We start from the raw sequence: 13780 nt of genomic DNA, 5'->3' as shown, positions 1-13780 counted from the left end.
TGTTTCTGGTTTTCAATAGACATCTAAGGAGTTAGACATCTAACCAATTTATATATTGGTTAAAATCTGAAAATATATTTATTTTACAGTCTGGATTGAAAGCATAGTTATCACTTAATCTTCAGTGTAGAGCGTGTTGATTAATCTTATTGACATGATCAAAAAGCGAGTACAATAATGTATGGACTTATTTTCTTTTGCAGCAGATAATGAGGTTATGGTTATATGTTAAAAAAGGTTCTTAATTTCTCATTTTGTAGGGGTTATATCACATTATTAATAATGTAGAGCCAGCTTTAGGGCCAGGCAAACTGGGCCCATGCCCAGGGTGCCTTAGCCAGGGGTGCGCCCCAAGGGTCTCGGGCTTCCCCTTGCTGGCTGCGGTGGGACTTCACTTGGCCGCAGAGCAGACTCCTCCTCTCCGGCCCCTCCCCAGAGCTGGGCCGGCAGGCTTCTCCCTGTTCCCGCTCCCCTGGCCTACTCACTCCTCAGCCAGCTGGCTATTAAGTGCTATCTACTGTACTTGGAAAACTCCTTATAGTCTTTAACTCGGTTGGCAGTAGTTGTCTCCTTGTGCCCCTTTCCTTCTCACTGACTTTTTTAAGAATTCTTACTTTCCAATTTACATTCATTGCTATCAATTTCCCTTTTTTCCATTAGTTATATATTTATCTTTTATTTATTTATGTTTTGTAGTTTCTTTCTCTCCCCCTGGCTCCGCCCAGGCCCCACCCTGACTCTACCCTTCCCCCAAGGTCCCACCCCACCTCTTCCCACCCCACCCAGTGCTGCCCCCTCCCCCAAGCATGCAGCACCATCGCTTCTCCCTCTAGCGCCTCCTGATGCCACGAAACAGCTGATCCATGGCAGGCAGTAGGCGCTGAGAGGGAGGAGGAGGCGCTGATCTGCGGGGCCCACAAGCAGGCAGGAGGCACTGGTGGGATGGGGAGGTTCTGGGAGGGTGTCTGCTGGTGGGTGCTCAGCACCCACCATTTTTTCCCCATGGGTGCTCAAGCACGGAGCACCCACAAAGTTGGCACCTATGCTTCCCCTTTAAGCCAGGTTAGATTTTTCTTTTTTTAAACTGGGACTGCCTTCTCCCTCAGTTGAGGCTTTTTGGGGGGCAACTAGTAAAATGTTCTTATACAGTTCAAAATTATCATTTACATTTTTCAGTTTAAATTATCTCTCCCAGCTGATGTGACTTAATTTTTTTAGCTTTGTGAAACTGGTCCTTTTTAAACCACTAAAATACATATATATTGTGGATTTATGTACAAAAGGCAGACTACAGATTTTTCAAAGCCTCAGAAAATCTTATGTTTAGGAATCAATCCAGGGTAACAATACGTATGATTATCCCAGTGTTGTTTTTTTAAAAAAAATATCCATTTTTATATAGCATTCTTCAGAGATTTGCAAAATTTATTTTAAATCCTTCATTGGCAGGGTGACTTCAATTTGGAACAAAGACCAGATATTTATTTAAAAAACATCCCATCTTAGAAAACATGCAGAACACTGGGCTCTTCCTAAGTTGCTATCGCCAAATATTTGTAATTACCTAGTAATTTTGCACAGATTTTACATTTTCATCATATTGAGGAAGAAGAGAAATTTATGTTCTTTTAAAAAAAACAGAAATGTAATTTTATGGTATATACTTTTTCATGGTAATAAAGTAGTTATTTTACTTTAACAATGAGAAAACACAAATGCCATATATCACACTAAGCAAATCAACAAAACAAACTATTCTTCTACAGTCTATTGCAGGTCAATATATTTTAAAAGTTTTAGAAACATTGTTATAAATGTTGTGCATCAAAGGCAGAATACATATTTAGAACACCAGAATTTTTAGTCAATGATAAGTTCACAGATAAGCCACAGATAAGTAATTCATCACAGTATTTTTGTATAATTTGCATACATTGTAGTTTGTGAAACTAAAACTAATTCTTTGTTTTCTTAGACTGACATTTGTAATTGATTTAAATCCACACAAAAATTGGCATTTCCAACTGATCAGACCTATATCAATGTGGCTCTATTATCTTTAAGTGAAAAACTGTAATTAACCCTACAAACTTAATACTCCAAACACTAGCAGAAAGCAATTAAACTTGAATATTATTCTCAAATTTAGCAAGAATGACAATTTGATAAGGTACAGTTACATAACATAAGAACATAACAACATAAAAGTTAAAACTTATGCTCCCAAAAGAGAATGAAAGGTAAATGTGATTTTATATTTTGTGTAAATGTTTGCAGCTCCAAACAACATCAAAAATTATAATCTACAGATATAACAGTTAATACAGCAGCTCAGTGAAAATAGTGCATTATTTAAGGAGTGGTATCTACATTGTTTATTTTGTATGTATGTATGTAGTCAAACATAAGAACAGATGAGCTAATTCTTGTATTCTTATAAAGTTGATTATTGATTATTTTCATGATATTCCTGGACAATTGTTTGTAAATAAGTTTCATATGGAAAACAGATTATGTAGGATATACAGGATATGGGGGATGATTAAACACAAGTGGCAAGGTATACTACTCAGAAGTATTATGAAACAGCATTCAGCAAGATATCCAACTGGTCACTGCAAAGCATTCTTACAACTAGCAGCCCTGGGTATAAATATATTTTCTGCTCTGTAGAACAAGTTATATGTTTTAAAAAGCTGTTTTATAACAACAAAATCTAACACAGGGTAAAAATACACAATAACACTGCCTCTGGCTTTGAGCATTACAACAGAAGGTCTAATTTTCAAATTTGGGTGCCCAAAATTCGGCATAAGATCCATATTTAGGCTCCTTTATCATCCATGGATCAAATCCCAATCCCACTGAAATCACAGGGAGCTCTGCAATTGACTTTAATAGAATCAGGATTGATCCCAAGTGCTTATTTAAGTGTCCAGTCCTTTATATATTCACACATGTAACTTTGCTTAAGAAAATATTTCCATTTACATCAATTGAAAGACAGCAATAAAGTTACTCACATCATCTTCGTTTGCTGAACTGAGCACTAAAATCAGCATTTAGGCACCTAAATTTGAAAACTGCAACCACAATCTTAAATCACCACTCCTCATATCACTATATCCTCTTATATTTTATTACTTAGTTATATCCTCTGAGACATTTAATTTTACAAGCTTTGCAATGTATTCATTTCTGTAAAACTATCTTAAAGACAGTCTTATTACCTGTATGGATGGCTCCATCTTCTAATGCACTAGTACTTCCTCCATGAAATCCAGGATTCATTTATCATGTTTTTGAGAGCACCACCAAGTCTCTAATAATTTTTCCCCCTTTGAGTAGTCAGAACTGTGAAAGGACAACATATTTTACAATGAAAACATTGCATAATGCCATATTTATTTACTATGTTCCACCAGTTGCATGAAAACTTAGAAATTTGTCAATTTGAAATCTAGTCAACTTTAAAAATAAACAGAGTTGGAAACAGTTCCTAGTTCTATATTTACCCCTACCCCAACCATATATTTTTTAATTCTCTCCCTCTCTTTTGATGCTGTGTGAAAGATCCACATAAATAAGGGAAATTGACTAGAGTGAAAATTAAATATACACAAAATGCTGTCAAAACACATAGGGCCATTTACTCTGATAAGTATGAATAACTGCTCATTAATGTATAAAGGGTTCCCTGTCTAAAAAAATTGATAAGTATTGTTTTTGCTAATTTCCTTGTTATAGTAATCATTGGTATTACTTGTAACAACAGAAGTGTGATTTTTACTTCAACAGTGTCCTTTTTTAGAGGGACACACTAAATTTGGCTCAAAATTACATTTTTTGTTCAAAAAACCCGCAAAAGCCTTTTTCAAAAATCTAAGGTTAACAGAACTTTAATTCCTTTAAAAAAAAATCCCTTTGGTGTTTGCACCACACATTGCAGCACTGTAATGGAGCTCGAGAATTTGAAAATGAAACAACCACACTTGCAATCCGTGGAGCAGCTCAAGATGGGTCCCTCTCGATTTAGAAGAAATAGGGCTAGCAGCAGAGTATTCTCTGTGAGGGGACATTCTCTGTGTGGAACAGCCATCACCTGTCTGAAACAGTTCAAGTCTACTGATCTTCAGGACACATTAAGAGGTATTTCCACAGTATGCATCCGATGAAGTGAGCTGTAGCTCACGAAAGCTCATGCTCAAATAAATTGGTTAGTCTCTAAGGTGCCACAAGTACTCCTTTTCTTTTTGCGAATACAGACTAACACAGCTGTTACTCTGAAACCTGTCATTGAGAGGTACATCTATTTATGTGGGCTGCTATGGAGGTGGATTTTGAGGACAATCTGATTTGTGGTAGACGAGTTTGGTTGCTGGCAGGTGGTTCAGTTTTGGTTTTGTAATTCATGGCACAGGCACTTAAAGCCTTAGTTAGGAGCCCCTTTTTATTAGTTATGTGTTTAATACAGCTAAATAAACAAACCTACATAAACAAACATGAAACTGACTAGTTTATTTTCACTGGCCTACCTGAAAGCAATGAAAACAAAATACCACAGTGAAAAATAAATGAGATTTTAAATTTCTTCAGTTTTAATCTGAAATATTACTAGAAACATTGTTTTTTTGAAATCTTACTTTGAATATAAAAGTGTTTCTTAAAGGTGTACAGCAAAATACACATTTCCAAAAAAATATACCACTATTGTGGTGTATTAACTATTGTATCATATAGCGCAACAAATAATATATCTCATACACATACATAGAGATGAAGGCCAATTCTTTAAGAGGAGTCTTTGTTTCCTTTTATTTTTACAGAAATCTAAGTTGATACACAAGTTATGCAAATTTCAATACAAAATTAAAATGTATTTGCTAAAGATGCTAAAATTATACATCCGCATAAATAAATTGTATAAATGACAGAAAAGTCTAAATATTTAACATACTGAAACAAGTTAAACTAGATGAAATTAACTGCTGACTACAATATCCTCCTTCAAAAGAACTTAAAATCACAGTATCAGCCACTCAAATGTTGCAACTATTTATGTTTCAGAAGAAAACGCTGTATCTCAACCCCCCCAAGCAAACACTTGTGAATCGCCCTAAAGGTGAGTTTTTTCACTGGTTTGCTCTTTTGTGTAGCAGTCACATGAGCATGGAAATTTCTGTTTAATCTTACCCTCAGAAACACTATTTACATTACACTCAACCTGAATAGGCGGGGTAAATTAAAAGCTTCCAGCAAAATCATCATCATATCTCACGTAACAGCTACATGCTCACTTCAAACCCCACTCCCTTGGAGAAACCAGTTCAACTGAACTGATCAGTTCCACTTCTGGGGGAAAAAACACAAAGTGTGTAGTATTTATAAAATCCACAACAAATACCATTAATCACCCATCACCCCCGCCCCGATTCCCACCTAGAACAAATGCCATTCTCTTTGCCCAAACAATCGGTGGAAGAATTACTGTCCTCCCACTGCCCTCATCCCAGTACTCTAGGCAATGGGGTACAGTGCAGCGTGGGCTAGGGTGGCCATATGGGATGGGAGTAAGGCAGGGGGCTGCATGAGATGAGGGCGGTGGCCACACGGGATGAAAGTGAGGCAGGGGGCTGTGTGGGATAGAAAGGACTAGCCCCAGTGTATGGGAGTGGGGCGGGAAGGGGGGGGCCCCCGCAGAGACATGGGGCGAAGCAGGAGGCTCCATGGGGTGAGGCATGGGATGGGGGGGCGTACAGGGCAGGTCGAGGCAGGGGGCTGTATGGGATGGGGCGAGGCACGGTAGGAGGCTGCACGGGATGAGGAGGGTGGCCGCATGGGATGGGGCGAGGCAGGAGGCTGCGCGGGGGCTAGGGGGGGGGTGTCCGGACGGGAGAGGGGCCCGGCTGCGGGGGGAGGGTGCATGGGGAGGGGGGAGTTGATGAGGGTTTACCTGCTGCTCCCGCTCGGCTCCGCGGGGGCTGCACGCGGCAGAGTCCCCGTGTGTCCCTTCATGCCGCGGGGGCTGCCGAACCCGCCCTGAGGCACAAACCGTCATCCAGTCTCCTCCCCGCTCTCCCAACTCGGCGGCTGCCCCACTTGCTGCGCGGGCAGCGGACGCCGCCGGGGTGGGGAAGGGGGTCGCCGCCGCCGCTCGGGGGACCGGAGAAGAAGGGATGGAAACTCCCGGCTACCTCCTCCCCCGCGGCCCGCCGCGTCAGTCCTCCGACTGCGGGGCCCCAGCCGCGCGCCGCTGGACAGACTCCTCCAGCTGCCCGCGCTTCGCTCCAACCGCCGCCAGCCCCATCGCCACACAGCGCGCGCCCGGCGGGCTGGCACGTGCCGCTGCTCCTCGGCCGGAGAGCTTCTCCCGCCAACATAGCTTATGCTGCGTGCAGAGAGCGCTCTCCCACCAGCACAGAGCGTCTTCGCCAGATGTGCTGCAACCGTGTCACTGCCACGCTGTCAGTGTAGACATGGCCTTATTCAAAGTTCACGGTTTGGTATACAGAGACCTCAACCTGCTTAGTACCATGGCAAGCACATGGTTAAAATCGTGTTAACCTTTTATTAAAGATACAGAAAAGAGGAGAAACAGTTAAAGAATCAGAAATGTAAAGTATTAAGTAAGGCTTTCAATTTAACAACATATCTTGTTCTCTTTCCCTTTAGCTGGAGAGAGTTTTCAAAGGAAAAGCCGCTTGTTTGACAGTCTCTTGGAAGTTAAGAGAACAAGTTAGCTGAGAGAGGTTGAAGCTGTTATTGCTGCTGTTGTTAAAGTCCAATTCCATTTCATCCCAAACAGTGTTTGGGATTGAGCTGGAGCAAGTAGGGGTGGTGATGTCATCTGGATCCCTCTTTGTGGCCTGGTCTGGTCAGGGCATCCCTCAGGATTAGGGCAAAGGTCTGGGGTCACAGGAGATGGTGGGGGAGGCAACTAGGGTGGTGAAGCTTGCTTCAGTAGCCTCCATCTGTTCTTTCTCACTGCTCTTCTTTCTCTCCATCTTTCTTTCTGTATGATCATCATTCCCCCCAATGTTTCTTTCTTTAAGGACCCAAAAAGGGATTGATGGGTGGAATAGCCCATCTCATTATTTTGTCCACCAATTAGGCCTAATATCTGATGCATAAATTTTGGTTCATTAATTTCCAGTTCCACATCTTCTGTTTTTACCAAGCATGATTTCAGCATAGTCCTTGAATTATATCAACGTGGCTTTATGTCTTTGTTTGGACTAGTTTAGTCTGTCTGGTTCTCTAGCATCTGTTTAATAATATTTTGATTGAAAATAACTTGATCTGCTTGCCATGGTAAATTCCATGGTATTTTGCCATGGTAAATTCCATGGTAAATTGCCACTGTAAATTCCTAAGCAGGCAAAAGTTATAGACCTGTTTTCACAATTATTATCAATTGCCCTTGGAGGGGTAAATAGAAAGGTGTTATCTGGGAAAAGAGGAAAGACTGTGGCAATTTTGAGGTGGTAGTGGGGGAGTAAGAGCTTAATATGAACAAAGGAAAGATCAGTTTTGAGAGATGAATGGAGGCAAGACGTTTTAGGGGGAAGACAGAATGAAGAAATGTAGAGGAAGGAAACAGGAGGGGGCTAAAAAGGATAAGAGCATTAGGGGACATCTACATTTAAAAAACACACCCTGTGGCAGCGAGTCTCAGAACCCAGGTCAACTGATTTGGGTTGCAGGGCTCACAATATGGGGCTAAATATAGTAGTGTAGATGTTCCCAGTCAGCCTGGAGCCCAGGCTCTAAAACCCAGAGGGGGAGAGGATCTCGGAGCCTGTGCTCCAGCCTAAGCAGGAACGTCAACAGTGCTATTTTTAGCCCCTAGCATGAACCCCATGTGTCCAAGTCAGTTGACCAGGGCTCTGAGACTAGCTGCCATGGATCTTTTTTTTCAGTGTACACTAAGAGGCTTGGGGGGAAAGATGATGAGATTGTGAGATTGTGGGTAGGAAGGGGAGAACGTGGTAGGGAAGATTGCAGGAGAGGCTTTTGATTAGGAGAGAGCGATGGGAAGGATTGGAGGGATTTATAGGAGTAGATTTGGAAACAAAAAGTGCCAGCAAAAGGGTTACTGCTGGCAAAGTCTAGAGGAACACAAGAGGGGATCTGGCCTAAGAGTAAGATAGGGGGAGTGCAGGGGTGATATGGGGATTATACTGTACTTATTTGGGTGTGGCACTGTGCTACTATACAGGAGACCTTTGCATCCGCACAATTATTCCATGTCACCTACCTCACAGGGTTGAACCCTACAAAAACTGACTCCTTCCCCTTCCTCTGCAACCTGTGTAGCTGTGTAGCAGCTAAAGGCCTAAATCCTGCTTAAAGACTAAGGACTTGTCTAGCCTAGGGAAATATTACTTAAGACTTAGTGCAGATGTGATGTCCACTGTCTTGGCTGCCACTGGTGATTGCACTACGGACCTCCAGAACTGTGAGTCTCTACAGTTTGAGCTAAAGACCCAGGCTTTGTAGCTGGGACTGTAACAGAATCACATCCTCTGTGTATCAGGTAAAAAAGGGGACATATAATACACACTGACTAGAGATTTACCTAGATAGTTTAACTTTAAAAATGGATTGGCTGGTCAGGATTGACCCTAGACTTCCCCCTACAAATACTTCTCCATTGTGACAGAAGCTGTTTATGGATCACCTGGAAGTGCTCTGCAAACCACCAGTGGTTCTCAAATGATTGTCGGAGAATCGGTATGTTATGAGATGGGACATCCATATGGAACAGTAGCATCAAATATGGAGTTAGGGTACCGGTTTTTTACTATAGAGTATCAACAAATATCTATAGAAATGACAGGAAAAAATGTTGGACAGCAGAGCACACTTACACATTCTTCAATGTTGTCTCTTATGTGTGGAATAAATGTCCGAATCAATTCACACAGCCATTTGGGTTGATCCAAAGTTCATTGAAGTCAATTAAAATAAACCCATTTATTTCTATGCACTTTCAATTACACCTATTATCTTGTCCTCTGCTAAGTCCTTTCTCAAGATCCACCTCGACCGTGACACTCATAGCAAACTACCTAATGACAATTGCTAGGCTTATGATGTGTTAGTGATTCGTTACAGTTAATTCATTACACTCACTTACACATATCTTGTCTGGAGAGAAAGATGAAGAAGGAAGTAGTATATGTCTTTGTACCTTCATCCTTGTTTCCCTACTCCTCCCCTACCTTTTGTTATACAGGAGGACTTCCCTGCTTGTCATGTCTTGTCCTTATTTAGATTGTAAACTCTTTAGGGCACAGACTATCTTATGTTTGTATAGCACCAAGCACAGTGGGGTCCTGATCCTGACTGGGCTTCTAGATGCTATAATAAATAATAATAATTAATAATTAAACATCAATATTTGATGGGCTGTTCATTAGTGTTGGACATGTCACTCTATGGGAATTACTAATGGATCTACACTTGTCACTCATGAATACTGGTAAATATGAAAGTGTGAAACACAAAGCCCAACATTTTGAAAAGTTTTTTTTTAGTTGTCTTCAGTTTTTGGTGACCAAACTGAAACACTCAAAATCAGTAGCTACTTTTGAAAATTTGGGCCTAAGTCCCCACTCATACAGCAGTTTGGTGCACAAAACTTCTCTCAATTCGTAATGTACACAACAGAACTCTCTTTCGCTCATCTGAACCCCCATTTATCTGAATTTCAAACATCCCCAAAATGTTTCAGATAAATAGGATTCTACTACACATTAGTTTCCCACATCATAATAGCAGTGATATCACAGCTCACTGAGAAAATTTCCCATTCCTAATAACTTGTTTTTGAAGAGAAAATTGATTTTTGCAATGTGTGAGGTATTATAAATTATTTATTTTTAAAGACCTGGTATTGTAATGAAGAGGCTAGAGCAGTGGTGGGCAACCTGCGGCCCATCAGGGTAATCCACTGGCATGCCACAGGACATTTTGCTGACGGTGACCATCCACAGGCATGGCTGCCCACAGCTCCCAGTGGCCGTGGTTTGCCATTCCTGGCCAATGGGAGCTGCGGGAAGCGGCGGCCAGAACGTCCCTGTGGCCCACGCCGCTTGCCGCAGCTCTCATTGGCCGGGAATGGGGAACCGCAGCCACTGGGAGCTACGGGCGGCCATGCATGTGGACAGTCAATGTAAACAAACTGTCTCGTGGCCCACCAGCAGATTACCCTGATGAGCCACGTGCAGCCCGTGGGCCACAGGTTGCCCACCACTGGGCTAGAGCATACATGTAGAAAGCAATGATATTAGTTAGAATCAGTATTGCTTAATGACGTGTCACAGACTAGAGTTTTCCTTCCCTCTTCTCCCTCTCCTACCTAATCGTGTCCTTAAAGTTCCATAGTATTTGCTCAGGCCACGTCTACACAACAAGCTTCTGCTGGCATAACTAGGTCAGTCAGGGGTGTGATCCCTGGCCAACATAACTGTGTCATCAAAAGCCCCTAGTGTTGTCTGGGATTTAATATTGGGAAAAGAGACAAATAAGGTGGGGGGAATATGATAGAGGTCTATAAAATCATGACTGGTTTGGAGAAAGTGAATACTGGAGTGTTATTTACGCGTTCACATAGCACAAGAACTAAGGGTCACTCAATGAAATTAATAGGTTTTAAACAAACAAACAAAAGGAAGTACTTTTTCACACAAGCACCCAGTCAAACTGTTCACCTCATTGGCAGGGGATGTTCTGAAGGCCAAAACTATAACGGAGTTCAAAAAAGAATTAGATAAGTTCATGGGGCATAGGTTTATCAATGGCTATTAGCCAAGATGGTCAGGGATGCATTGCAATCCCATGTTTTGGATATCCCCAGCCGCTGACTGCCAGAAGCTGGGAGTGGACAAGAGAGGATGGATCACTTGATGATTGCCTGTTTTGTTCATTCCCTCTGAAGCAGCTGGCATTGGCCACTGTCAGAAGACATGTTTCAGAGTAACAGCCGTGTTAGTCTGTATTCACAAAAAGAAAAGGAATACTTGTGGCACCTTAGAGACCAAGCAATTTATTTGAGCATAAGCTCTCATGAGCTACAGCTCACTTCATCGGATGCATACTCTGGAAAATACAGAAGATGTTTTTATACACACAGACCATGAAAAAATGGGTGTTTATCACTACAAAAGATTTTCTCTCCCCCCACCCCACTCTCCTGCTGGTAATAGCTTATCTAAAGTGATCACTCTCCTTACAATGTGTATGATAATCAAGGTGGGCCATTTCGTTGTGCTGGAAATGGCCCACCTTGATTATCATACACATTGTAAGGAGAGTGATCACTTTAGATAAGCTATTACCAGCAGGAGAGTGGGGTGAGGGGAGAGAAAACCTTTTGTAGTGATAAACACCCATTTTTTCATGGTCTGTGTGTATAAAAACATCTTCTGTATTTTCCAGAGTATGCATCCGATGAAGTGAGCTGTAGCTCACGAAAGCTTATGCTCAAATAAATTGGTTAGTCTCTAAGGTGCCACAAGTACTCCTTTTCTTTTTGTCAGAAGACGGGATACTGGATTAAATGGATCACTTGTCTGATCCACTATGTTTTTACGTAGATGAGGTAATACTAGCAAAACTGCACTTTTGCTGTTATAGCTTATTTTGCTTTGCAGAGGCTGGAATAAGTTATACTGGCAGATTTTACCAGCATAAGCTGCCTCCACACTAGTAGCACTTTGCTGTTATTATTATATACCTGTATCAGCAAAGTGCTCCAGTCCTAGTGTAGACATGGCCTTACTCTCTCACTCTCTGGGTTCTCCCTCATGGTTCCCTATTTCCTTGTGCAGCTTCAGTTCTGTAGTGCTTGGTGGGTTTTTAACAAATATGTAATGGGGGCTCTGAGTATGCTTTATCTGTGAATGCCAATGAGTAACTGTGAAAGGAGCATGTTAGCTTTTGTTTCAAGTATGAATAGAATAGCAATAGCCATTTGGGCACATGAAGGACCTATGATAATTTTTGAAAATGCTATGTGAGAGTCCACATTCTTAACCCAGCCCCTTTCCTATCCCTTTGTTCTCTGCAGCCACCTTTGTAACCACTTACAACCTCTTTTTAAAAAAAAATTTATGCACACCTATGAGTCATGATAAAAAAGCCCATTTCTGCTCTTTAAATTGCCAATTTCTGCTGAGCAAGTGTTTTGGAATTCTACTGATGTACACAATCTTAATAATTGAAGGGGTGAGGTCTTGAATCTCTAACAAAGGCATCCCTTCTTCCAAGTGTCAATAACCCATTGTAGTTCAATAGTTGTTAACAAAAACAAACAAAAGACAAAGAGTTTTAAAAAGTCTTAAAATGACATCCCCCAGCTTTCAGTCTTGTGTGATGTCTTGACTTCATGAGTCTACCAGTCACCATAGACTCTCACAGGGTGGACAAGATTTGAATTTGCAATGTAAAAAACAATCTCTCCACACTTCTCTCACACATTTTTTTATAATAGGCTTACTTTCTTCCCACTCTCTGATTCTAGATCCATCTTAAAGTTTTATTTGCATTTTTGATGTGCATCTTTATTTTACTATGACTTTATAGTTAGAAATGTAGATCTCGTGTGTGGAAAGAGCAGAAGGAAAGCTCATTACAAAAATTAATTGATTAGTTACCAGAATATATTTATTAATGAATAAAAGTTTGGAAAAATAATCATGTAGTAGCAGTAACATTTCCAGAATTATGCCAGATTTTTAGGCAAACAGTTAAGCATATATGCAACTCACTTGAGTATTTCCACTGAAATATGTAAAGTTATGCACATGCTTAATGTGTTTGCAGGACTGAGACCTTAGTTAATAAACCATACTCTAAGGTGTATGCAGTGTAGTTGTAGCTGAGTCAGTCCCAGGATATTAGAGAGACAAGATAGGTGAAATAATATCGTTTATTAGATAACTTCTGTTTTTGAGAGAGTCAAGCTTTCGAGCCACACAGTTGTCTCTCTCATCAACAGAAGTTGGTCCAGTAACAGATATTATCTCATCCATACTGTAAGGTGAAGTTCTTTGCTTAGTATCTAAAAAGTGAAGCCACTGAGAATTATTAATGAGATATAATGAAAAGTCTAATATTCATCATGAAGGCATTCATATCTGTGCCACTATCTCATGTGTGGCACATTTATGTACCATCATTTAACTTTTTTATCTTCTTCCCTTCCTAGAATTAGAAGAAAATAATATGCCACTGAATACTCTTACTCTTGCTTACTCTTTCAAGTGTGCTTATATCATATTTAAAACAATTTCTCACCCTACCTTTTTGAGGCATATTCATTTTAGCATAGTATCCACTGTGCTTTATTCTTCAGGAGTATCAGCTCATTAAATTGTTCTACACCTATTTTGGGGGAGTTCTATGGCTTGTGTTATACAGGAGGTTAGACTACATGATCACAATGGTCTCTTCTGGCCGTGGGATCTATGAAAAGATATATATGCGTAAAGGGGACTTCTTTGCAAGCACAGTTGGGAGTGCCATCTGTCGTACACTATTCTTCCCTTTCACGCCTTCATATCCTGATAGAAGCATTTCCACGTCAGATTTTGGCAGAAGAGTTTTGGGAGGATTTTAAGAATGGATCCTTGGGTGCAGGTCACTGATGAGCTGAACGAATGCATGCAAGTCTGTGGCAATTCTTAGGAATAAAAAGGGAAAACATACAGGAGCTAAAATATTTGCTATTTGAAATAGAGAGAGATGTAACAAGTTGCTGCCAGGTACAAAATGG

General features: G+C 40.9%; 1 protein-coding gene across 1 annotated transcript in view; it reads right to left on the bottom strand.

Moving 5' to 3' along the window:
- SGCG (sarcoglycan gamma) overlaps positions 1-6252 on the bottom strand; it is a 138610-nt gene extending 132358 nt beyond the window's left edge. Inside the window, exons 1-2 of the mRNA XM_074958434.1 lie at positions 5954-6252; positions 3231-3354 (exon numbers count right to left, since the gene is read on the bottom strand). Coding sequence (XP_074814535.1) covers positions 3231-3248 — 18 coding nt within the window. The 5' untranslated portion in view covers positions 3249-3354; positions 5954-6252. The remainder of the gene's footprint in view (positions 1-3230; positions 3355-5953) is intronic.
- Between the last annotated feature and the right edge of the window lie 7528 nt (positions 6253-13780).

This window comes from Natator depressus, chromosome 1, assembly GCF_965152275.1.
Source record: "Natator depressus isolate rNatDep1 chromosome 1, rNatDep2.hap1, whole genome shotgun sequence".
In the NCBI taxonomy this organism is placed as follows: domain Eukaryota; kingdom Metazoa; phylum Chordata; order Testudines; family Cheloniidae; genus Natator; species Natator depressus.
Note: the sequence above shows the minus strand (reverse complement) of the source record. Positions and strands in the feature narration are given on the sequence as shown.